This window comes from Molothrus aeneus, chromosome 2 (genome assembly GCF_037042795.1).
Source record: "Molothrus aeneus isolate 106 chromosome 2, BPBGC_Maene_1.0, whole genome shotgun sequence".
Lineage (NCBI taxonomy): Eukaryota > Metazoa > Chordata > Aves > Passeriformes > Icteridae > Molothrus > Molothrus aeneus.
Genome location: NC_089647.1, coordinates 98,385,040 through 98,408,184, shown reverse-complemented (window position 1 = coordinate 98,408,184; position 23,145 = coordinate 98,385,040). Strand labels below are relative to the sequence as shown.

General features: G+C 37.4%; 1 protein-coding gene across 1 annotated transcript in view; it reads right to left on the bottom strand.

The window, feature by feature from the left end:
* Positions 1 to 252: 252 nt before the first annotated feature.
* The window catches only part of FRMPD4 (FERM and PDZ domain containing 4), a 295,578-nt gene continuing 272,685 nt past the window's right edge, over positions 253 to 23,145 (bottom strand). The window contains exons 6-17 of the mRNA XM_066545358.1: positions 22,350 to 22,454; positions 21,056 to 21,163; positions 17,981 to 18,112; positions 15,811 to 15,930; positions 14,931 to 15,067; positions 13,591 to 13,717; positions 11,148 to 11,237; positions 10,403 to 10,585; positions 7,013 to 7,151; positions 5,364 to 6,425; positions 3,767 to 5,038; positions 253 to 2,634 (exon numbers count right to left, since the gene is read on the bottom strand). Coding sequence (XP_066401455.1) covers positions 1,283 to 2,634; positions 3,767 to 5,038; positions 5,364 to 6,425; positions 7,013 to 7,151; positions 10,403 to 10,585; positions 11,148 to 11,237; positions 13,591 to 13,717; positions 14,931 to 15,067; positions 15,811 to 15,930; positions 17,981 to 18,112; positions 21,056 to 21,163; positions 22,350 to 22,454 — 4,827 coding nt within the window. The 3' untranslated portion in view covers positions 253 to 1,282. The remainder of the gene's footprint in view (positions 2,635 to 3,766; positions 5,039 to 5,363; positions 6,426 to 7,012; positions 7,152 to 10,402; positions 10,586 to 11,147; positions 11,238 to 13,590; positions 13,718 to 14,930; positions 15,068 to 15,810; positions 15,931 to 17,980; positions 18,113 to 21,055; positions 21,164 to 22,349; positions 22,455 to 23,145) is intronic.

Genomic DNA, 23,145 nt, shown 5'->3' with positions numbered 1-23,145 from the left:
TACCCTTTGCACATGGTGTTATGAGAAACAGCTGAAAATTACCTGCAGCAGTTTGGAGAATAGAGGCTGCTGCTCCTTGGTCACTGAGAAGGTTAGCAGATGCTCTTGTGAAAGCCTGTTTGCCAGCCAGAACTGAGAGCTGTTGCTTTGGCTGCCTCTCAAACACAAGGCAACAAAATGCTTTCCAGAAAAGTTCAGATGGAAGAGATTACTCACAAATTGTCTTTGTCATCACTCAAGAGAAGAACTGTCTCTAGCTGGAAATATTTCAGAGATATTTATTGTATTCTGAAAATTTCATTTTATTTCTAACTTATTTACAGTTAAACATTCAGAATCATAAAATATGAAGTATAAAATATTTAACAAAATAGATGCAGTCCATGTTGTTCAGGTGCACCATAAATATATGATGAAACAGTAAACAGCATAGGAATTTTCTGATGGTCCTCTCTGTCATTTACCAGGAAAAAGGGTATGTAGACCTGCCTCATACATTCTTGGTCTGACCATTATGGCATCAATCTTTCATTTCAGAGAGAACACCACCACCACTGTGGTTTCTGTGTCCTCAGTCCTCCACAGTTACCTTCACTGTCTAAAAGGCCAACACTATAAGTTCAATACATCAGATCCCCTCTGAAGTTGGTATAGTCATATATTCAATACATTTTCTTTAAATACAGAATTTCCTAGAAAAGAAGAATCAGGTAATTCAGTCCATATGAACAAAAGAGTCATTTATTATATATATATTCTCTAGTAAGTTATAATAATCTCTTGGATTTTAAATGTCTTTTTGCTATTTTCAATGCTTAAAAATTATAATTTTAAAACATTAAATATTGTGTTATATACATTATGATTTAATTAATCATTCTAAACATGGAGCCTTCTCCAAGTGAAAACTTGGATGAAACAGAAAACAATTTCATTACATAACAGGCTTTAGAAGTTCACTTCATACAACCATAAATTTGACTATATGAAAAATAGCCAAACATCAATTTGCTCCTATATGGGACTTTTTTCTGTTTGTTTTCCTGATCTTGGGGAAAGGGGTTTTTGGCTGTTGTTTTTGTATAAACTGAAGGACAGACCTAGTCATTACTTTTGTCAATGTTCAGTATTTTAACTTTTTTTAATCTCCTACCTATTTTATATAAAATAACAAAATATACAGAGAAAGCTGAGTTTGTTACATTAGTTCATACACATACAGTAAATAAAATTTTTTAATGTATGGCTTTGCAAAGGTAGATTATGAAGTGACTTTTGTATTTTATTTGTTTAAAAGCATTTTAAGAGAACGTGTTAGTGTGCTTACAATAGCGGCCATGGTATTCGGATGTCGAGCCAAGAGTTTAATGCTAGGATCACCAGAGGTCTTGCCTGACACTGCTTCTGCAGCCCTCAGAAGACAAATGTAGTTTATTACAACCTCATCTATCTTAGCTATAATTTCCTGCTGCTGTGTTTCAGAGTTCATGACTTTAACTAAACGCATGCAGGCTTCTGTTAAGCAACAGAGTACTTGAAAGCTGGAAGTCATAGCTAAAAGCATTTCCTCAGGGCTTTTATCAGCCATGGCCATTTTCCTGCAGGCACTTCCCAACTGTCTCGATTCCAAAGATAACAGTTGTTTGTACTTAGAAAGTTTAAGGTCATATGTTTCTGGATGTAAATCTTCTCTCTTGCCCATACTTGCTCGGACCAGTGAGAGTAGCTCATTGGCATCCTTTTGTGCTGCAATAAATCCATCAGGCATTGCATATGTCTTCTCTTTCATCACGTTTATTCGTGTGATTCGTGCATCGAAGGCTACATCGTTGAGATTCACATCAATTTGGCCCCCTTGGGTGTCAGCACTGCTCTTCTCATGCTCATTGACTGCATCACGTGAGGGCTCAGCAGCTTTCAGGGACTCCAAGACTTTCTGCTCATTGTCACCGGATGACTGAGCAACTGGTTCTGTGAGCTCACACGGGGTCTGTGGTTCGAAGAGGTGTGAGAGCTTATGGCTGTCTTGGTCATCTTCCTCCTCATTGTCATCATTTCCTCTGCTGAGGAAGCAATAGCTAAAGGGGCCCCGACACCTCCAGGCGCTGCTGGTCAGCTTTCGCAAGGGCAGTGTTCGACACTGCTTGGAGTCCTTCTGACTGGTGCCTGTGCCTGAACACCTCTTACTGTCCTTCTTATCAGTGCTGACATACACACAACTCTGAGAGTAACTTTTGGACAGCTTTTTGCCCAGGGAAAATTCCACCCTTCTTTCTGATTTGGATTCATCCTTTTGGGTGGTGTCCAGGCATTTCAAGCTGGCTGTGGCTGCCTTCTTCTCAAACAGCATCTCAGTGCCTGCAGATCTTCCAATGCTGCTGCTGCTGCTGCTGCGTCTCAGCATTTTCTTGTTCTGCGGCATCCTGAGGCTTCCTCCTATCATGTCATATGGCCATAAACTAACTGTTGCCCCACAAGCCTGATTTACTTTGGGAATGTCACAATAGTCTTCATTTTGACTTGGCACCTTTGATTCTGATAGCATGGATGATAGCATGATGGAGTCAGCTAGAGGCTGTCTAGGAAAAGCTGTAGGCATGCCTCCTTGTCTTCCCTTTTCAGGCTCTGTGAAAGCTACACTAGGGGTAGTAGAAGAGCAGACAGAATAATTAAGCATCACCCTGATAATATTCATAGGCTGAACTTTTAAATATCTTTTAACAGTCAGTACAAATGGTTTCCTGGTACTTCCCAAGAGTCCCCATTCCTCAAAATATTCCATCAAAGATTCATTACAAGTCTTTCACATTTCACTAAAATGCCTTTTACAACCGGTCAACAAATTGTAATTTATGAATAAGTAATTGTTCATTTCACTACAGCAGGCTTACTCAAGAAAAGGAATAGCAAATTATGTACAAAACATCCTAAATCTCCTCTAATATATGGATTGCATATTTTCTATTTACTAATCAGATTAATAATTTCAGATAAAAATACCTTCTTTAACTACACCTGAAAGAGCATGGAAAGATGTAGTCATGGTAATTTTGGTTTGGTTTTGTGGCAGTTTTTGGCAGAGAAAGATTATTTCTCATTTTAAATCCTAGTCTGTTCCACTTTTGGATTTTCATGCATTCACACACTAGTGCTACATGTGGGTTGCAATCCAAGAAGAGGGATACATTTAAAATTCAACTGAAAGAATTTCAATGCTGTCTCTGAAAACTGCATTTTTTTATAACTTTAAAGAAACACCTACTGTCAGATTGTGAAGTAAATTCATGCTTAATAAGGTAGTGACATTTTCTTATTCTTAACATCTAGAGCTTTTTATTCATATTGGCATGTTTTTGACAACCTGCTAAAATAGCATATAAGATACCTAAGAAATGAATCAAAGATTTTGCTCCCCTATATTAATATAACTTCTGACGTAATTTTACAATCTAACAAGCATCTGGGACTCAATTGACTATGGATTTTGGAGAGGCTTCCAAAGAGTGGAAGAGAGGCCTCTCCTTCAATGTCCCTCCAAATATTATAACTGCAATGAGAGGATCTTTAAAAAGTTGATCTTTGTATGCAGATCATCAGAATATCTCAACAAATAAAATGAACAGGTAAACTGAAGGTTTAATCTCACTGTCTGTTACAGCTTGATGATGTAGCTCCAGATAAAGATAATAGAAATGTCTTACCTAGACCTCAACATGAACTTGTAGCTTTAAGAATAAACAGAAGAAACACTCTATTACTGCTGTACCTGTAGTTTCTTTTATCTTGGGGATCCGATGACATCCTTCCCTCAAAGTGCCGAAAAGTGGTTCAGCATTGATTGCTGAATGCACAACAGGCACCGTCATTCTGTGACACACGGCTTCAGGCTGCTGGTGCAGGTCCTTGTATGTCGTTCCATGGTTTGGAAGAATGGCGGCTCTTTCATCTGCTGGAACATAGGCAATGCCCTTCATTGATGGATCAGAGATGATGTGTTTACCATCAGAGGTACAAAGAGGGGATTCAACGGGGGTAGCACACGTGCTACTGCCTGTGCTGCATCCTGCATCCACTGAAGAGCACTGAGAGCTCTGCAGCGAGAAATGGCCTTCACTTTGCAGAGATGACATGCGCTTAGCCAAGTGATACTCACAAAGTCTAGCCACACTCTGCTCAGCTTCTGGAAGCTTTGAAGGATGGTCATCTGCAGATAAATCAGTATCTTCTGCATCAATTAGGTCTTTGGCTGAAGACACGGGAGTCATATCGGACAGGAAGTTTTCACCTTGGCTAAGCCCTGAGGTGTCATCCTGATCCACCTCAGGATCCACTTCATCCTTACAGTCAGTTTCTGTTTTACCAAGGACAGGAACTCTTGGAAAAGTCTTCCCATTAACTGTTTCTGGGCTTGGCTTATCTGCTGCCCCATCATCGGCAGCGTACCATCTTTGGCGAAAGGCAGTTCTCTCCACATTGAAAGTGCTTAAGCGCTGGCTGTCTCTTGCTGAAAGAGTTCCAAATTTAGCTTTTAGATCTTCATCAGACTCTGCTTTTTTATTTCCCTGTTGCTTTTTCACAGTAGCATTGCCATCAGAGGATGCTTTTACTTCGCTATCTGTCATCTTATTTTTCCTTTTACTAGTACAAGAATATACCAAGGATCCCATGTGCAATTTGCTAAAATAATCAGTGACAGATTTTGTTTCCATGGTCTCTGGCTCCATTTCCATGTTATCGGAATGAAGAATCTGCTTTGAAGGCACAACTTTTGACTGTAGCTCTGCAGCCTGACCACCAGCCAAAGGCTGTGAGGGCTTCATACCTGGCCCTCCAGCCTGATTCTTAGCAATGGGAAATTCAGTCTGCTCTTCCACAAGCGGTTGGTAGCCTTCACTTGTGGTCAGAAACATACGTGCAGTGTTTTCCGACTGTTTCTGTGCTGTGGCTAGTTCAGAGCTTTCAGTCATTTCAGAGGAATTTGTTTCATTGCCAGAATCTGAAGATGACTCAGGGCTATATGCTCGCAGGATAGCTACACCTGCAAGCCACAAAAAATAAGAGTCAATTAAATGACAGCAGCTGAGGCACCTGCATAAGTGACAAGCAAAAGGGGGTGTATTAGAGACAAAAATATTCTTTGTAAGAATACTCTGACTTTATTGCACAGTTCCCGAGACAGGTAGTTTAATAACAGTGGTGGCTCCATTAAATATGAAATACGATGTATGAAAAATGATGGCAAAAAATAAAAGGAAAACTAAAAAAAAAAACCAAACCAACCCTCATGAAATGGAGTACTTCCAAAGCTAAATGGATGAGATGGAATGATTCTCAATGAATAAATGTAACTATGGTGAAAGAACCTGAATTGTCATTCGTCTGCTGTTCTTCTGAAGCAGCCAAAGCTTCTAGTGCTTGAAGAGTAGAGACTACAGCATCATCTAGCCCCTTCTCACACTTCCCCTCTGTATTAGTAGGGACAGCATCAATAAGCGACACTGGAATGTCATCATTGCCTAGATTACTGTCTTGCTCCTTGTTGTCTCTAGGCTGTGTCGCTTGATTCTGAGAGTCTTCCTCATCAGAACTGTCCCTGAAACCAGGTGGAGGAGCAGCAATGGCCATGTTTAAGGTATGCAAAAGGAAATCATCTTCATTGTCATCACCTTCCGGAGGTGGAAGTGAAGTCAAATCAATAATGTCATCACTAGAACCAGAAAGGCTGAGAAGAGCAGGCCTATTGATTTCTCCTACCATAATATCTTCTTCACAGCTTACTTCATCTTCATCTTCAGCATCATCTGTGTTTTCTGCATAACAGATATCATGCAGCAAAGGCTCTTCTATCCCTTCTGCAGCTCCAAATATTTTACCATCGCTTATAGTTGCGTAAACAGAGTTTGTAGCAAACTGAATGCTTTCAGCATCTGGTGACAACTCCAGGCCTTTAATATCATTGGCATTACTAAGATAAATGGCTCTTTGTTTTTCTAATACTTCTGGACTTTCATCCAAAAGCCTTTCATAGCCAAGAGTCTGGGGACTGATACCATCCAAGTTGGGATCTCCAAATATAAAGGAAACTTTTGCTCCCCTGGGAGAATCCTGTGCTTTCTTGCTAGGTTCCAAACCTGAGAGTGACAGCAGTGAAGGCTGGTTAAAATTTCTGGTTTCTTCTGTTTCAGCAGGGTCACTTTGCTTGGCCAGATGCTGATCAAATCCACCTGAATTATAAGTATTTTCTATGTACAGATGTCTGTGTTCTTTTGGACATAACAGACTTTCAGAAACATCTATAGTCTTCTGCTTTGGATCAGCAAAGGACATTTGAGCCTCCTGATCTCCTTCGGCCAGGAAAGTGGTAGTTTTTGGTATACAATTCCACTCAGAAGCAAGGATATTATGCTTCCCTCTATTTTCAGGTCCTATACATGGTGAAATAAAATCAACATTGTGAAATCAAAGAACAAAGTCAAGTAATTTGTAAACAATAATTTGTTGATGCTAAGTATTAAACACTCTGAATAGGATAGCTGAGCCATCAAATACTTCAGAAAAGTGTTTTCAAATTCACCTCTGTTCTAAGTTTAATACCTGTTGACTTAATGACCTAGAGTTTAACTGGTCCTTCTGTACTCTAAAACAAATCTAAACCTCAGCTAGGTACAAATGCTGTTCCAGGCATAGTAACACAAAAGCAGCTGGTTTCTACAAAACCATATGTATTCTGACAAAAGATATATGCATATAAAATAATAACACTCACAGGAAGAGTGCATCTGTCTACTAGAGTAAGAAGGAAATTCGACACATGGTTTATTTTACCATGGAGATGCTATCATAAGCTGGGTATTGGAACACTACATAGCTGAATTGAATACTGTGGTGCTAGGTCTGAGCCAGCAATCAGATGTCATTTGACACAGCTTTCTATTTATCTGGAAGTGCTCTGGCTTAAGTTGACTTCTGCTTTATACACTGGACCATGGGTAACATACTGTGAGATAAATACCTGTTTCTCGGCCCCCTGTGTTTTTCTTGTTGGCCATGTTAAATATTGAACGCCTTGAGTCAACCAGCAGTCTGTAGTATCCAGCTGTTAGGCAAGCAAGATTCATTGCATCTGATGACTCCATCAGAAGAGTAATAGGCTAAGAAGAATAAAATCAAGTTAAGGCTGCTCCTCCTCAGTTTGTTTGCCTGTTGGCAATACTATTACATCCGAGCAAAAGTAATTACATCACAAACATCACATTGAAAAATACACGAGAGAATTTATTCTCCTCACTACCAATATCAAACAGTATAAAATGTTTAGTCAAGATTGGAGTTGTAGTAAGGTAGAATTCCAACTAGACATGTTAACAACTGATTACTTTCTTTCTGAATGAAGCTAACTATTTTAAGACTCTTGCTCCATCTTTTTCTTGCATAGGTATCTTACTTTGTCAAAAGCACTATTTAACATTACTCTGAATATGCCAGAGGTGAGGAACCTGGTACTGTAGGTGCTGGAGTCTTGCAGTTGTATGGGAATCTGCTGCTTCCCTGAAAATGTTGTGCACTAAGTATATGCAAAGAAGCATGACAGGGGAAGCAAACAGTCAGGGAAAGTTGTGGTTCATAAAATACAGCAGTCAGGTTAAAGCTATCATTACACTGAAAGACAGGGACAGGTTAAAAGATTTCAGTGTTTGTGCCCTGGTGTTACTGAAAAGTGGTGAAAAAATAAGCAGATAAGCAGAGACAAAGAGATTGGAGAAAGATCACCAGAAGTGTGACCAGCAAAGAAAACAAACATAAAACACTAAAAAAAAAGACAGTCCTAACAAAAAGTGAGACCTCAGAGCTTTGAAAAACTGTGGCTGCCAGGTTAGCAAGCACTGAATCCAAGATGTCCATGTGAAACATACTTTAATTCATTTTTCTTCAATTCATTTTCTTTTAATTCAATTTTCATTTTCTTTCACTTTTCTTTATGTATACATTTTCTTGCCTAAAAAATTTGTTCAAGTCTCTATAGCTTTTAATACCAAAAGCTGTTCTCCTCAAATGTAATTTACAAAGCTGGCTAGCCTCTACAACTCCTAGACAAAAAATAAAAATGAAGCCCTCACCATGATGCATAGATAGAAATTAGGCCACAGACAACCCATCTTATCACTCAAAGTTTGTAGTGAGTATAGTATGTGGACATTTGTGACAATTTATCATAATTTAGCATGCAGAGCCCACTGTCACAAGACAGATGCAAGGACCTATATCATTCATTCCAGGAGGAATATCACATGTAGGCTCTCCAACCCACTCAACCCCTTACTAGTAAAAAGTAACTCATTCTGATGGAAGCTGTGGCCAAAACACAACTGATCACAGCTAACTACCCAACCCACAATAGGTCTGATGAGTTCTTAAAAGCCTGTGCTACAGCATCTTAGGCCACAATGTTCCATGTGCCCTGAATGTTGTATAAACTGTTTTCAGCAACTTGGAAAAATATATGAAGGTTGTTTTTTTTTTCCTTTAACCTATTTTTGCTACAGCTTGAGCTTCTATTCAATACATGCTTCTTTCAAGGTATCCAACTATAGCTATTATAGTTATTATAAATTATTAAACCTACAGTGGATTAATTAATCTCTTCTTTTGAGCAAAAAACTAAAACCTTTGACATTTGAAATGACATTTGAAATTGACATTTGAAATGCTACATTCATCTCAAATTTTCTGCAGTGATTGGCAGAAATTGATGAACTCTGCAGAACTCTCAGATTGCTGAAAACAATTCTGTGAAGTACTGCTAATCTGCTGAAAAGTTCTGTGACAGCTAAACTTTTATTGCCTGCTTCTGCCAAGTGAAACATGCTTGAGAACATATTCAAAAAAACAAAAATAAAATAGAAATCTGAACTGTCTGTTAGTTAACAAAATAATATCATATATATTGGTACATTCAGAATCTGGATACATGAATCTGCTACTTGAGGGTAAATGAAAGGATGAAAACATCATTGAGAATACCTACCAGTGTGTGTCTGCATCTCCTTTACAGGACATGGTCAAAACCCCTACTTGTGCCCCACAGAGAGGCAACTTTTTGTCAAATTCCACCCAGAGCCTCCTAGATTTTTATTTTTTAGTCAGTCTCTCTGGGTTTAAGATCACATGTGTAAGTGCAAGGAGATGAGGATATGCACAATTAGCAATAAGACAGTAACTGTATTATAATGTATAACAACATAATACCATGGTACTACATAATACTATGGCATAGTGTGCTGCATATGGAAGGATTTAATTTCTATATTACTTTCCCCATCTGTAAAAAGGTGATAATAGCTTTCTTACAAGAGGGCTATGAGTTTAGCACAGTAATGCAGGCAAAGCAGCCTGAGATCCTCAGGTGTTACCATTGCTAAGTAAGTAAGGTAAAAGAGATGCTGTGTTCACCAACCTGTAAATTTGTCTTAAATTGCTGTCAAAAAGCATCTACTTTACTTTACAACAATTTTTTTTATTACCTTAAATACAGAGAAACACTTCCAGGCCAATACACCTAAAGATTTCAAAGAAAAAGCCTAGTAAAATATTCCTCATGTGTGCTTTTTGTGTATAGCTGGGTAAGCAAAGAGAACTGTTAGGTTCTATTTATTTTAATCAAATATTTAAGTTTCAAATACAATGAGAACTCTACCTTCAATCTCTGTTATTCAGATTAATGCCCTAGAAAGTCTATGAAGCCTTTCACTTCAAAGCCAAATAGAAACCACACTAAAACCAACCAGGACAGTATAACATACAAAACTCCACTTATTTTGCCGCTAGATGCCACACAGATGCAGAGTGTTAAGTGATATTTAAAAAAAATTAAATGACTACAGGTAGATGATGAGCATCTGTGAATACCAAACTGGAATTATAAAGCTTAAGGAAAAAAACCCATTCATTCTTACAGTTTTTTTAATTGGCAGCTGTTAGGTGGTTACTTGCAGTAAACTTAGTGGATATAACACTGGATTACAGGGGACACTGGTCCAATGCAGCTGGCAATTCTTTACTGGTAATGATACTGTACATTACACTAGAAGGAGCTTCAAAAGAAGGTCAGTTTCATCATCACCTCTTCTTAACGTGGAAATCCATGAAAACAATAACAAAGCAAGTTTCTGGGGGTCAGCTGAGAGAAAAATCAAAGTAGAATACAGGTGCTGGAAAACATCAGCTTAGTACACTTAGGCCCAACCTGTAGTATAAATGTATTGTGACCAAAAAAAGAGCAGAAAATGTACTCTCAGAGTACTATTGGCATGAACATGTTCAGAACAGCATAGCTTAATCTAATACTCGAAGAGAAAAGCATTATTAAAAGATGCTATATCAACACAAATAATAACAAACTTACTTTTACATCTAAGACATGCAGCTCAACTCTAACACTGCTTTCATCTTCTGTAAACATCTCAATTCTGTTCACGTGGCTGAAGTCTGCCAGGAGAGCCACAAGGTTTGTTTTGGTGTTTATCACATGGCTGATTCCATACCGTGGCCCTACTAACAGAGTCACTTCTGAACGCTTTTCTCCCTGCTTTAGCAGAAAAAGAAAGAAAACACAAGTAAAAAACATGATAGGTACTTCTTTCAGTTTCACAGAGTTACATTTGCATGGTATTTCTACATTAAAGATTATTATGTTTTTACTAGATAGATACGATACACAAGAGCATACTTGATTCATAATTTAAAAAAAAAAGTAAAGGAATTTCTTGCTGTATGTTGATTGCACTCTAGATTTTAGGTGGATAGTTAGATGGACAGACGATGGATGGACTCTGCTTCTGTTAAAAGAAAAACTTGGTCATTAAGATTTTTCCAGACTAACAACTTTAGCATTCAATAGATAATTGGATGGTGTTATTTGCTAAGAAAGTACTATCTATCTCCAAATTCCCAATACAATTTTTATTATAACAGGTATGTTATTTTCAAGATTAAAAGAAGCAAAAAGTGATTTGGTTAAACTAAAAATTATTTTTAAGCATATGAATAGAATCTAAACTTCTAAAGAAAATTATATGATCCAGCTTTTGAAAAAAAAAGGGCATTAGATAAAACATCAAGAGAAGAGACTATTTTAAGAGAAATGTTACCACTAGTGTTGCCTTGAAGACACGCCCTCCATATAATCGCAGATCACTGAGGAACTTTAGATAATGCACCTTGGCTTGCAGAGCAGAGAGCTGAGAAAGGAGAAACAGGGGTAAGAGGTAGTTGTGAAAATCATCACATTATAAAATTCTGAAAGAAAACATATTTGTGTAACATAAAGAGAATAGTCTGCAATAACAGCTCTTTGGAGCCTGAAACTAAATCTTGAGATGTTTGAGCTTCAGATGAGGTGAAACAATTTCATTCTTAAAATTAATATCTTGCTTGTTTAGTTAAAATGCACTGAGGACTTGGGAATGGGCAGATCAGAGCACTTCAAGAACATCCTAACTGCTTTAATGAAGGGAAAATGTTAAAGTACTCAGATTAAACATCTGTTCACTGAGGGATTTCAAGGCTAAGACAGCAGCTTTCCATTCATAAACTCCATCAGTTCTTAAACGTTTATGTACCTATACAGAGAAAGAGAACAGAGAATTTGCATTTGTCAGCTACATATTTTACATTTTGCTAGGTACTTGTGGTGTTGGGCATATTATTCCACCTTGTTACTGCATTTCCTACTTTCTAAAATAACACTCCCACTATATTTAGTAGGTAATAAATCAGAAAGCTAAATACAGCACATGAATACGTACGATCATGTTATATAATAGATGTCAGAATTTGTCTCCTCTTTTTTTCCTCTGAGCTTAAACTACCTACTTCAAAAAGAAAACTTGGAAATATTTTATGAGACAGAAGGGAAACAAGAAAGAGTTCATTTCAGCAGTCTGAATCCAAACCTTACACTTCCCTTGTGTAAATCCTTACATCTGAACATTTAGAAGATAATATAAAACAGTCTCATATCATTTGCTAGTTTCATTCCAGTCACTGGATTTCTAATTCAAAATCTTATTTAATCTTGAACAGCATTTTAAGGGCCCCTGTCCTAATTTTGCTAGACAACAATGAGGAAATGGATCCAAAGCAGAGCAAGTAGTGCCTGGTGCAGCAAAAGGCAAATGCTTTGCTTTTTGCTGCACCAGGTGTTAACTTGGTGCAGAAATACACAACGGTTGTATAAAAGGCCAGGAGAATCCTGAGAATGACAAGCTACCCTTCATGTGAAGGAAGAGAAGACCTCAAAAAGAAATCAGTTAGTTCCTGTGGTGGTACCTACAAGTGAGACAGGAGGTGATCAAGAGCTTGGATGCTTTCTTTCTCAGACCTACCTGCTACGAAAGCAGGTTGGCAAACACGCATTTCCAAAGCTCAAATCAAAAAGAATAAGGCAAACCCAACAAAGTCTGCATGGTGCAGGAAGGGACTGTTGCAATACCTCTCCTAACCAAGAACGGATACTGGTATACCGCTGTAAGGCATATCTCACACCAGTAAGGTCTGCAGCAGTGATGGCTTCCAAAATAACTCCACATTTATACTACCAAGATAAATAATAAGCCAATGGCATAATTTAGCTTTAGTTTCAGAAGTATAGGAGACATGCACTGCTTCAGCCTTTCTTCTATAAGGTCAGACACACAGAGCTATGTTCACACTCACAGTGTGTTCTGAAACCTCCAAGAAAGACTTCTGCTGATGACAATGAGCCTTAGTTCAGGCACCAGCTGTTTTGAGGTTTTTTAGTTCACAAACAAAGTGTCATGAAGCAGGATTCAGCTCATTTTATGTCTCAACTAGTCACTCTCAGGTTCTTTTTATAGTCCATGAAGAGACATAAGCATTTCTAGGGCACAAGCAATCTGACCTATTTCTGTCCCGAATGTGGGATGGGATGAATCGCTCCCTGGAAGTGCCAATTTCTCTCCATTGACTACACATGAGAAGATGACCTGCACTAAGAAACCACATTATGGTGTCTAAAAGCAGTCTCCTCTGCGTGCATGTAACAAAGGCATTTCTCAGAGACATTGTCTTATCCGTGTTTTTTCAAGCTGAAGTGAAAGCTTAGTGCTAAGAAAAGTATTTTACAACAGCAAGGAGGGTCATTTACAGCAAGGACCATCATCTATCCAGTTAGATCTTGGCCAGCGAAAAGTCTTTCTCTACAGTGTAACAGAAAACAATCTGAAAAACAGCATTTATGTCAGATGAGAGCATCAGAGAGAGAAGAAAAACTTTCCTGGCAAATCTGCCATTCACAGAAAGCGCTAAGTTAATGAAAAAATATATATATGGTTATCATACAAGAGGTATTAATAACCAGTCCTCTGTCATTCTCAAGATTAGAAGATAATTTATCTGGGACATAATTAATTATTTTTAATAGTTTTTGGCTATGTTGCACCAGCACCCAAAATTAAATCTGAAAATAAAGTGGCTAGGTGTTTCTCCAAAAGATTAGCTTTAAAGGTGTCCCATGCATGCCATACTTTTGTTCTTTAAAACATATTTTCTATTAAGATGCAAATGTAATACCTTTTTGCCTGGAGGAACTAGGTTTTGATTTGCTTTGACAAGGTGGGAAAGTGCTTTCTTTATGTTCTTTTCTTTCATGCTTTGCAGCACAGCAGATGGAAGAAAAGTCTCTAATCCCCATTCTTTTCTGCAATAAAAGGCATATATTTAATTTCACATTCCTGTGATGATTATTTATCTAAAGACTGGTGACTACGATGCCAAGTGAATGATTACCTGAAAACAAAAGGAGAGTTGATCAAGTCCAGAGTTTTGCAATAACATGTTATTTCTTAAATTTAAACATTTTATTTTTTATGAGAAAGGCATTTTAAAATGATAATCTCTCTTCTACCCCTTCCATCTCTTCATCCATGCCATTCAGAAAAGAATATTTAAGTTTGATATCTAAAGTCTATGTCAGACACTAAATTACATTGACAAGTATGGTTACAGAATTAAAATAGCAGATAATTTAACAAATTTAATTTTATTTTATTGGTTTCTTTTAGAACATGGAAACAGAGCCATTTTCTTGTCACCTTTATGTTTGGGGGTTGGGAGGGAGGTCTGGTTCCTCCTCAAATGCAACCAGTTTGCCTCCATTTACCAAATTATTTTTCTGCTTGAAGCACCCGTTTTGACAGAAGACTGACTCTTCACTCATCACTATTTTTGCAGATTCATTAATAGGATAGAATATAACACTGCCTTCAATATGAGGGATAAACTCTTCAAGACTGAGTGTGTAACAGTTATTATTTCCATTCTGCAGGCAAACTAAGCAACGGCAACAAAAGTTTTAGTGCTTGGAGATTTTATTTTGTTGTGGTTTTTTTTTCAATCTATAATGATATACACACATTTGCACTTTCCAATGTTTATTTTTCATTTTAGTTGTATATACGTATGTATGTATATGTAGTTTTATATATATATAGAGAGTCTAACATAGGACAGATGCCTACTGGAGTACATCTGTATTTAAGAAATATTACAAACCCAAGTCTATGACCTACTGTCCTCTGAACAAAGCAATAATCTGAATCTTACCATAATAATCTTTACTAAAACCATAGGATTCAGACCATATAAACTTAGATCTTAAATCACTGAAAACAAATGAGCTAATCATATTTACATTTACAGTTTATTTCACATGCCCAAACAGATGATCAAAAAGTAAAAGAGACCCAAAGCACAAAATGCACCACTCTTAACACACCTGAATTAATTTCAGTGACAAAGATTAAATCTAAACTGGTGCATGCATACAGACATCCTAAAGAAACAACCTTAAATAATCTGCAAGTTACCCCTAATGTTTCACTTTTAAAGAACACACAGCATTCTCAACTTACTCGATGTATTTGAGGGAGATTTTCTGAGTTTGCTTGGTGGTCACAGTTGCAATATACATTTGTAATGCAGCCAGCCGCAGGGCAATGTCATATTTCAGTTCTGGTCCAAATCTTTCCTGGACCACATCGTTACAGCTCTGCCAAAGAACCAGTAGAGGGAGCATCATGTTAAAAAATTTTGCACTAAAAATAAATTACTGTTCTTTTCTTTTATTTCATCTCCCCCCCTTTTTTTTTTTCTTTTTTTAATTAACACTTCATGAAAAGTAACCCTTAACTCAGAAGCAGAACTCTGTTTTTGCTTTCAGAGGTGACAGGTATTTATGATATGGACACTAATGAAGAATGCCAGTACTTCTGCCAAAGAGCAAAAGGCATGATTATTTTCACCTAAGCTCTCTTCAGCCTTCCTGGAGAGAAGACTAATCCTCCATCACAGAGTGCTTGGAGGGTATCAGTATACCTGGATTCAGGATAGCAGGACTCCACCTGGTGAGATACTCAGGAGAACCACCTTGCTTGTACATCAGTTCTCCCATCCCCTTTACTGGAAGTGCCTTTCAGACATCATTTCTGTCTGATATTACAGTACCATAAATAAGTATTAACAATTAATTCAGCTTCACTCTTCTCTAAAGCCAATTATATTTTGGAAAGATATCAAAGCATTACTACTTGGAGAGACTTATGAAGAAAGAGGACTTTGCAGATGATAGAGATTTGCACATTCCCCAAGTGCATTCATTGGCTTTATGCAGCAGTAATAAAAGCTAGAATTCACTGCAACCATGCTTTTCTATGTGAAGATGTAAATTTATATATAGAGTAAGTGTATTTTTTTATTCTCCTTTACACCAGCAATGGCTGTGCTTTCACTTACCTGTACATAGAGATATTCAAAAGCAACTGGATCTCTTCTTAAAAGATCAATGGGATCCTTTGGGACAAAGCTAATCCTGAAAAGACATCTCATCTTATGCGAGCTTGGCCTTTGGGTCACCTAGGACAGTGCAATAATAATATTAGAGCTTGGCAACCCTGGTAGAGCAACAGGGTCCATAGCCTTGGGCAATGTTACCCTGCTCCAGAGCCCTGTAGTAGCAGGAAAAATAATTCTGCCAAAAAAAAAGCTTTTCCATGGGCAACTTATTAAATTCTTCACCTAAGAACATTGTATATATAATCTCGTGGAAGGACTTTAAGACTCATACAGGCATGACTGCCTGATACAACTCATCCTCAAAGCAACAGAATTCACTCAAAACCAGGGTGAAACAGATAAAACAGATCTTAACAAAAACCATCCAAGTGAAATGAAAACTGAATCGAGCTTCAGCAGGACTAAAACACATAAAAGAGAAGAGTTAGGTGTTTGGGGAGAGGTCACATTTTATTTCTTAGGCTGTCTGAGAACACTGGTGAGGTGCAACTTGGCAGCAATGACTCTCACCTTCTCTTACTTGTTTTAATACATGAGGCAAATTGAGAGAAATTAGGTCTTTTTCCTGGATTGTTCTGGATTAAGAGATCTACTCCATAACTTCTGACTAAGATCCAGTGCATTCAAAAATTTAAAAGTCTGCTTTATGTGTTGGTCAGCAAAACTTTTTTAAGCATCTAACTCTGTTATCTGGGTATATTCACAGGAGACCACTGCCTAGCAAAGGAATAATTGGATAACAATCCAAACCCACCATTCTAAGTCATGGTCAGCAGCAACATTATGATGGCAAATTAAAATATTGCTGATTTTACAAGAACTTCAAAGAAGATACCCTCAGAATTAATGTAGTTTATGTAATTCATTCATTAGGCTAATGCAGTTAGAGAGTTAGGGTACTTTAAAATCAGTGTATTTTCTTGACAAAACTGTACTTTTAAAAATCTCCAATAGAAGTCTCTGTCATGCTTAAACAATTTTCAAAAGTTCTATTTATTGCACATTGTCTCACCTCTTTCCTAAGTATATAGACATACTCTGTACAAGTTAATAAAAGCTCCAGATGGGATTTTTGAAAGCTCACTAACTTGGTTTATTCTGATCTTTCTTATTTCGGTGAGAATTTTACCAATAACTTCAAGGAGATGGCTGGGCTAGGAGGACAAGTGCTGAGTATTTCTGGATATTGTTCAATCACTGGGTGGCTTATACCCACAAGAAAAGAATGTTAACATGGCAAAAGCAAGTGCTTAAAGGTTGGAAAATGCTAGAAAGACTGTTATCTGGTAAACTAAGCTCCTTCACACCATTACACAGACTAATTATTATTACAGGAATTCTGTCATTTAAATTAAGTATTTTTCCACATCTAACAATCCATTTCTCCTTTTTCCTTCTTTTTCCAATTTAACTGAAATTAAAAAAAAATATACCAATGTTCTCCTGAAACACAGAAATATAATAGAAAATTTCAGGCTAAACAATTTGGCAAAATGATAAGCAGATAAAATCAGAGTACTCTGCTGGTAACTGTGAAGAAACTTTAACTTTAGTCACACTTCCTTGATCTAAGGAAGGAACCAACATTTTCTGTGTCACATTTCATCATCAATGAAGTGACACCATGAACGTACCTCTGTGTAAACAAGCCAAACTTGACTTCATCAGAGAGAGACTATTCCCTGTCACACAGATACAGATCTGTACAATCAAATTGGAACAAAATATCAAAATAAGGCTTTTAAATAAATTTGGCCAGACTGTGCTTCTCAGAATTGTTACCATGGATTTGCCAGCTGTTGAGTATGTTCAGTAGCTAGGCCTCATGTGATATGAAAAGGTTAGGTAAGCATTTCTCAGATTTCAGTCTGATTTTTGATTTCTTTATATTTTTGAAAGGCCAAAAAAAGCAATGAAATATGATGTTTTTATAACAGAAAATTCCTGTGAGAACCTTATTCATACAATCACTTCTAAATATCCTAGCTATTTGATAGACTGTATCAAACTAAAAAGCTTGCAGCTAACTCATCTGACTAATGAAAAAGATGGAAAATTTACTGATTAAGCCATCTCATTAATATCTGTTTTCATAGACCATTACACAAACCTGAGTTAGAGTCTCTTGTTCATGTAGCAAAAGGAGTTTCGTTCCAGATCCTTCAACTCTCTGCTCCAGCATTAGGGAGAAGTGTTCAATACACTTGATGGAAAGCTTTTCTTGGAGTGTTAAGATGACATCCTAATTAACAAAGGATTTATAAAAAGTGCTTAAATTAATGAAATGCTTGGGATCCAGTTGTTCACTGCCACACACCCTGTATGTACCCAGCACAGGGCAAAAGCCCAGGCTTTGTGCCTGTTTTGCACAAGTTTCCAGGACATCACAATGATTCTTCAAATATCCCCAAGATAGTAAGAGATATGAACATGAGAAGCACATAAATGGGATTGCCAGGAATGGACAACATTCTGTTGTGATTTAACATGTCAATTATATTGGTGTGGCCCTTAAATCATATCTGTCTCCCTGGAAATAAAACCCATCAGCAAAGAAGAGATGGTCTTATAACTGTTCTCTTCCCTTTATCAGGGCCACGCCATCAAGTAGACAAACCAAATTTATAAGTTCAACAAAAAAAATTAGATGAATGGCCTTTATTTGTTCTTATGGCAAAGGGTTTTTAATTTCACTTCTTGTGTTTTAAATGCTGACAGAAAAGTCAATGATGATGACTGTGCAGAAAAATATCTCTAAACTGATGGACCACATCAATTTTTAGAGAGTCCTGATTAGCTTTTTTCACACTGAATTATGACTAAGGAGAGTTAATTTGGGAACGACTGTATCTAAAATAACAGCTAAACAAACCTCTCCACAAAACCATTCAACTAATCCCTACCTTACTTTCATATAATACTTTGTAAATGTATGCAGATTATTAATATCATTTGTCAAGGTATCTTTTACTTTAGTGAATATTGTAGGAAAAAGAAATACATAATAACCCATCATTTAGAAACAGTCTCGCAGTATGTTAGTGACAAGATTAAAACATTTCCTTCCCTCTGAAAGATTTTCAAATATATGTAAGTATCCAGATGGATAGTATTTACTAAGGAGATCATGACAAATTGTAATCCAAGTGTTTTAACATAATTTAGGAAGATTAATTGATCAATTACAGAGTGTTTAAGGAAAATCAAGATGAAAATGGTGGAAGGATGAAAAAATGTAAGTGGGAAGATGGGGACAGCTCTCTACAATGTAGAGAATATAAGTCAGCATCAATGAATTGCTAGCTATCACTCTAAATAATAAAGGCTAATATTATACTGTTCTGACCAATGGGGAATTTATTACTTACACATTAAATTGACTTTTATTTATACTTCTAAGCTATGCTAAAAGACTATGGGCATAACAGTAACATGAAGCAGCATAATACTAAATGTAAGCTTTTAAAAGAGGGTAGTAATGGCACTGCTTTCCACTACTAGCTCTTCTGGGCCTTTTAAAATATAAGGCACACAGCCTCTGAATTACTGCACCAAAGTTTTTGCTTTTCCTCCCATCTGATAATTTCAGAGTGAGCCCAGGTGCCATGACCCAAGAATATGAAAAGTGAGGATTGCAGGTTAGGTGCTGCTTGTACCCTCCTTTTTAAGTGGTGAACTACTGGACTAGAGATGAAAAAACCTGCATTTACCTTGACTCACCTGGGTGATGTCACCCCTGTTAAACAGAGAAGCAACAATCCACACCCACCCATCCACAATGAGGAATACGCACACACACATGCAAGAATATGTCATTTAGAGCTGTGAAGGCCTCAGAATATATAATTGCCTGAATTAGATGCAAAGGAAATTATTCCTACCAATAGTCAACTACGTTTAAAGCAGGCTTACAAAATCAATACAGATAGGTAACGGAGTTCACACGGGCATCTGTGCCAATGACTTCAGATTTGACATTTGGTCTGATAGTACATGACACATCCACGACAGAACTACTGAAAACTAATGTAATGTGATGGCCAAAGACTAGTCTTCAGGGGAAAAACATCCTGGAATAGGTCGGTAGTTTATATGCTCAAAACAGAAAATACTAGAAAGTGGACTTGTGCACCTTAGAAGGGTATGGAGAACTCACTAGCTACGTGAGAAATGTCTGCTATTTCTTCACCAGCCAAATTTTCAAATTAACTCAAGGAATTCAGTATCCCACAGATGTATCCCATGGATGGAATGCTTGTATCCATACCTGCATGCAATTTATGCCTAAGGCATATATGCTACATTTATTAACAAATGTTGCATGCAGTTTTCAAGTGTGACTCTAGCATGTTTTGCCATCAGACTGGAGTACATTTCTCGTCTCCCTTAGTAAATAACTCTCTGTGCTGCTCTAACTGATTGAGCATGCTGCTGAGCACAAAGGCAGCCTTTCTTTAAATTTTCCTGGCCTTACAATCCCTCAAAACTAGCTAAAGTTGGCATCCCCAGCCTTCATCGACCATCCCACCCATGCCCCTCTCATGTCTCGGTGTAGATTTGATAACCAAACTCTAGATTTGGTAACCAATCCATGTTGAAACTAGCTTCCCCAAACAGTAATGCTAGCCCTGATGCTTAGCACACTGCTCCAAGGCTCTCAGAGACACTGATGATGCCTCTGATTTAGGAACCCACATGGAACAGTGTCACACACGTTCCCTGGCAGACTCCGTTTTGTGCCAGAGCTTTACCTTTTTATTTCTGCATGTGAAATGTGCTATGGAAAGTGTAGAGGGCACTGCACTGAGGCAAGTAATTTATCACCGACATAATCCTACAATATTCCATCCTAAATTCACTGAATGATAAGCTGGATGATATTCAATCAGTAACCAACATCTTAATCTTCTTAGCTCCTGACTTTTGCTGACAAATCATGCTACTGTTTGGCAGCGTATCAAAACGATACAAGCACACAATTTTGATTGTGCTCCAAGCACATTAAAGTCATCACTTCTTCTTCACTGTACACAATATATTTTTAGGAACAGAAAGATGGACCAAATCCTCATTATTTGTGAACTAAGAGTCCAGCTCAAACTGAACACACCAGTAATTCTGTTTTTAAAGCATTCCAAGTAAATGATAATTACTGAAGGTCTCATACAAGGAATAGCTAGCTTACCTTTATTGAAGTGCTGCAGTCAAAACGGAAAGATTTGGTTTGTCCATTTTCAAGATACACCTTTAGAACATTTGGCATGAAAAGAAGCGAGTTGTCCTTAACTGTTTCCTGTCAAGCAAATTAGTGAATCAGATTACAACATGCAACAAGAGAAATATAAACATTGTTCTATCAAGAAGTACATCATTCTGACAGAAAAGCAAAAACTGAGAAGGAAGGTGTTGGCCCAAACTGAAAGCAGAAATATCTGTGCCCTGCAAGGGTCTAGCCAGGCTCATTACAGCTGCTCTCTCTAGGTTTCTGTCCTGGAAAAATATAAATGTTCACATACATTTATGTCTGGCTTGGAGTACTCTCCCTAAATACTATCTGTCTGACAATAAATATTGCCTCTGAAGTTGAAACATTTTCACTAAAATAGAAAAATGGATTACTGTTTCTCTGAATATAGTGAGCTATTTAGTGTTTTCAATCTAAAAAATTGAAACTACAGTTTGTTAGTAAGGATTAAAATCAAGGTAATTAACATATTCTTTATAGAGGGATATTAAATGCTGCTATTTCTTTCATCATTTAAGAAGAACAAGATATAACATTGCTACCTAATTTGATGATTCATAACCAGTATAGCAAAATATAGCAGAAGGAAGGGAACCAAATCTTTGGAGATTTTGTTTGCTTATTTTTATTTTAAAAAGCAGAAATTGCTTTAGAAAAAAATGCAGTATCAATTTAGGTTTGGAAGAGAGTTGGCAAAAGACATGAGTGTGGAATGATGCTCTGGCAAATTATGAAAATGAGCTGTGAGTTCATGTCTGAAGAGGAGTTCAGTGCCTCTCAAAGGGAGGCTGACATTGCCTGAGGTCTGGTAACAATAAATTCAAGGAGATAAAACAAATTTTAAAGTGGTCTGTGAGGTTAATCAGTTTTTAAATTAAAATCTTAATCAATTTTTCTGACATGGTACCTCTCTTGAGCTTATGGGTTTTATGGAAACAAAGTTGATCCAGACAAACAGACAAACACTAACAAGACTATAAAGACAAACATGTTATCACCACAAAATTCATTCACTAGCATCTTTATTTTATTTTAAGGGACAAATTTTTCATAAAATTATGGGCCTAGTGAACTTGAAAAAAGATCTCTGGAAGACTTCAGAACAGAAAAACCCTCCTATTTGCAAGCATGTCACTGCTTTTCCTGCCATGTAATTACCTTCCTTTCCAAGTTTGAGCTGTACCTTTGGATGAAATGCACAATCCTTTCTGAGGTTAAATAGCTGCATACTCACCGACACCTGCCCATTGATAATTACTTCCTCAGAGAAGCGCACTTTGACAGGATTGGACTTCAATCTTGCCTTTTTTGCAGCACTAATAAAAGCTGATTTAGGAGACTGGAAGAAAAGATGATGACAAGATATATCACATAACTTAAAATTAAAACATTTCTTTCCTATTTTCAGTTATTCCCCCTGTTATATGCTGGAAACTCCATGCATACAGCAACATTTTGCTTATAGAAGGATGGAAATGCAGTCAAACCATTATGCATCCTAAGGTAGTCTCTATGTACATACACATAAGGAAACACCAGTACATGCTGAACATACTGGAAATTATCCCACTGTTAGACTGGAGCAATGAGAAGGGTTCTCAGTGCACACAGAAATTCCTGTAGTGTTCTCACAATGACTGCTGCCACCCAACCCTGTCTGCATGAAGGGACACTGACCAGAGACCTACCAGTGACCCTTTCTTTACAGACTGAATGGAAAATCTTTGCATAATCTGTGATCTACTGGACAGACATACACACAACTTTGGCAAAAAACTCCAAATGGAGTGGCATCTCACTGTATTTGTGCACTTCAGAGCACAGGTGAAAACCACCAAGAGGCACCTGCAGGCCATCAGGCTTCCCCTGAAGGCATCGCCTAAACACACTCTGTGCCATCAATACTGACATGTTATAGGGCTTCATGGACTAGAAATGTAGAAGCATTCTGAATTTTCTTCTGGGACCTACTTGACTTTTACCTACCACATTATGCAATGGCTTCACCTGTTTTCATCCCCGGGAAAAAA